The sequence below is a fragment of the Panthera pardus genome, unplaced genomic scaffold (assembly GCF_024362965.1).
Source record: "Panthera pardus isolate Hobbes unplaced genomic scaffold, ASM2436296v1 HiC_scaffold_333, whole genome shotgun sequence".
Lineage (NCBI taxonomy): Eukaryota > Metazoa > Chordata > Mammalia > Carnivora > Felidae > Panthera > Panthera pardus.
In genome coordinates, this window is record NW_026526914.1 from 174496 (window position 1) to 177627 (window position 3132).

General features: G+C 61.9%; 1 protein-coding gene across 1 annotated transcript; it reads left to right on the forward strand.

Moving 5' to 3' along the window:
- Positions 1-338: 338 nt before the first annotated feature.
- On the forward strand, positions 339-2886 carry LOC128774534 (testis-specific Y-encoded protein 3-like; the record flags this gene model as incomplete). The annotated part of the gene is made up of 6 exons (XM_053893600.1): positions 339-521; positions 1320-1478; positions 2171-2248; positions 2393-2504; positions 2597-2742; positions 2836-2886. Coding segments are annotated over exons 1-6 (729 nt in total), but the record flags the coding sequence as incomplete, so codon positions are not given.
- Between the last annotated feature and the right edge of the window lie 246 nt (positions 2887-3132).

Below are 3132 nucleotides of genomic sequence, written 5' to 3' on the forward strand. Positions count from 1 at the left end.
CACGCCACCGTCCCTATGATTGGTCCTGAAGGCAGTGAAGCGGCCTGGGCGTGGCTTGGAGCTCCCTCAGCCTCAAAGCCGCAGGCGCACACCTCTCACCACAAAGGCCTCCGAGGCAGCATCGGCATAGCGATAGCCACCGCCGAGGCATCCTGGGTACAGCACCATGCGCATGCGCATGCGCCCCCTCGACCTTTGGGCTCTGGGAGGAAGGGGGAGCGAGTTGCCAGCCATTGCCCTCAGGGCTCCACTCACTGGGTCTGGGGAGGGGGGCCGTGCTTTCACCTCCCGCTTCGTCGTCGGTAGGAGCCACAGTTGGTGTCTCGGGCCGGGGCCGCATGTTGCGCGACTCGTGTTTCCGAAACACTGGGGATGCCCGGAGCCCCCATGCCGCCTTCGACCGGGAACGGGGCGGTCGAGAGACGAGGGCCCGTGGGGACACTGGGTCTCCGGCAGGGCCGGAGGTGCCGCAGGCCGAAGGCTCGCAGGCCACAAGCGAACAGCCTGTGCAGGAAGGCCAGGCCCGACCCGAGAGGCAGGTGGGCGGCCCCAGCGAGATATCGGTGCCGCTGGTGCATGACATAGTGGCGGTGGAGGCGCTGTGGGGCCTGGCGGAGGAGGAGGTTGAGGTGGCGGCCGCGGAAGAGGACGCGCCTGGGGCAGAGGGGCATGAGCAGAGGAAGAAGGGGGAGGAGGACGAGGAGCAGGAGCCGGGGAAGGAGAAGGTCCAAGTTCACGAGGAGGAGGACCTGAAGGGCGAGGGGGAGCAGCAGGACCAGAAGAGCAGAAGGAGGAGGAGGAGGAGGAGGAAGAGGGGGAGAGGCAGCAGGAGTAAAAGATTAGAAGGAGGAGGAGCAGCAGAAGCCCAAGCAGAAGGAGGAAGAGCGGAAGGAGGAGGAGTTGGCGGAAATGAAAGGGGAGGAGCAGGAGCAGCAGGGTATAGAAGCGGGCGCGGCGGCGGCCACGGCGCCGGCCGCGGCGGTGGCGGTGGAGGCATTGGCGGCGGCAGTGGCAGGGGAAGGGGACCAGGAGGAGGAGCAGGAGGAGGAAGGGAAGGCGTGCGAGCCATTAAAGGGAGAGCAGAATTGCAAACCGAGGAGGAAGAGGAGCAGGAGAAGGAAGCGCTGGAGGAGCAGCAGCAGGGCGAGGAGGAGGTGGAGGGCAAGGAGGACAAGGAGGAGCGGGTGGAGGAGGAACAGAAGCCGAGTGAGCAGGAAGGCCGATGGGTGGAAGAAGCCCAGGAGCTGCAGGTGAAGCAGGCTAAGAAGGAGCAGGTAGAGTCAGGCCTCCGTCCTTGCCCTTCCCCACTGGAGGCTCTGGAGGCTCTGGAGGCCCTTCAGATAGAGCTACAGCCGGTGAATAAACAAGCCAGCCGGGAGCACGCTCGACTCAAACTCAGGATGTGGCAGAGGCGGCAGCGACATCTGCAGCAGAGAGGTGCCCTTATCCAGGGCATCCGTGGTTTCTGGGCCAAGGCTGTATCCTTCCTGCTGCTGGTGGAGGGTCCACAGGGGGCTGGGCTTGCGCAAGAGGAAGGAAAGGGAGGTGCCATTTAGAGGAACCCAGGACAGGGACTGGAGCTAAGCCACGCTCCAGTGGCCGGGAACGTGCAAACGTGATCCCATCCGGTGGTCCTGGCTCTGCAATGAGTGTGGGAGGAGGGCAGTGCCGGGGTGGGGGAGGCATGTGTGCTTTACGTCGCACCTGGCACGGAAACAGCGCTGGGAGAGTGGGGAGTGGCGGTGGAGGTCCAGGCCAGGTCGGGGAAATGACCGAGGGCTTCTTCCCACACAAAGCCGCGTGGGGGCACGTTTCTGGGTCCCGCTAAGCATCTTGCTGCGGGGAAGGCGATGTGAATGCCCACTGGTCGGCGCGAGACCGGATGTGTGCTGTCTGGCTGTGTGGAAGTAAGCGTCCTCAGTGTCCTCACGAGCACACAAAGCTAGGCGTGGTTGCGGGCGTCTGGGCATGCACAGCCTCCTGTGCGTGTCTAGCAGAGCCCTGCGCGATCCTGAGACCCCGTGGGCCTGGACGCAGCCTGTGGGGAGGGCTTGAGACCCTGGGGGAGGACGCCAGTCCCGGGGGGAGGACGCCTGGATGCTGTCCACACTGGTTCTCTGGTTCGAGCTCTCTCACGCCCAGCACCTGAAGGCTCTTTGACCTGCGGCAGTTTGTGAACCACCCTCAGATGTCAGCCCTGATTAGTAAGCCCGATGAAAGCATGCTTCGCCACATGACCAATTTGAAGGTCGGCCTGGGAGTGGGAGGTGGTGTGGGTGGCTGGCTGTGTGGGGAGGGGAGGTGGTGGGGAGAAGTGATGTGTTCCTTCCTCAGGGGAGGGCGGGTCTCCTGGAACAAGATTTCACATTTCTGCCCCACTGTACCACGGCAGGTGGAGGAACACAAGTTTCCCAGGGAATGCCGGAAGATCCTGCTGTTTTTTGGCAAGAACTCCTACTTCCAGAATGAAGTCGTTACGAAGGAGTATGTCCTAGGCCTTGATGGTAAGTGTCCACTGACTGCATGGGCGGCAGTGGGTGCAGGGTTGAATGTGATTAGTTCTCTGGCGCCTTCTCACATACTCGTCTTCCTGCAGGGTATAGGGCGTCTCATTCCAGTCCCATCCAGTGGTACCCAAGGTACAGACAGGAGGCCTACAGACGCAGGCATGACAACAGCAGCCTCAACTTCTTCAACTGGTTCTCTGACCACAGCTTTGCCGGCTCTAGCAGGATTGCTGAGGTGGGGCCCTGTAACAAGGAAGGGAGGTGATTTTCATGGGTTCCCCCACTGCGTGGGATAGCTACCTGAGGCCTGGCCTGTCTCCCCTACCAGATAATCATAGAGGATCTTTGGCCCAACCCCCTGCCGTATTTCAAGATGAAGGAGGCCCCAGGAGAGAGAACTGAGAGGGAAAGAGGTGAGCAGCCAAGGGTGTGGGCACGGAAATGTGTGTCATGGGGTCCAGGGCACAATTCTCTTCTGCATGGAGGCACCGAGACTCACAGCGGCACAGGAGGTGACCCCAGGTCAAAAGGGCATCAGCCTGAGACAGGGAGTCTTAAGAAGTAACGTGTCAAAGAGGCTTTGCCCCTTTGGGGAGCCTGAAGGTGGGAAGGGGGCTAGACAAAA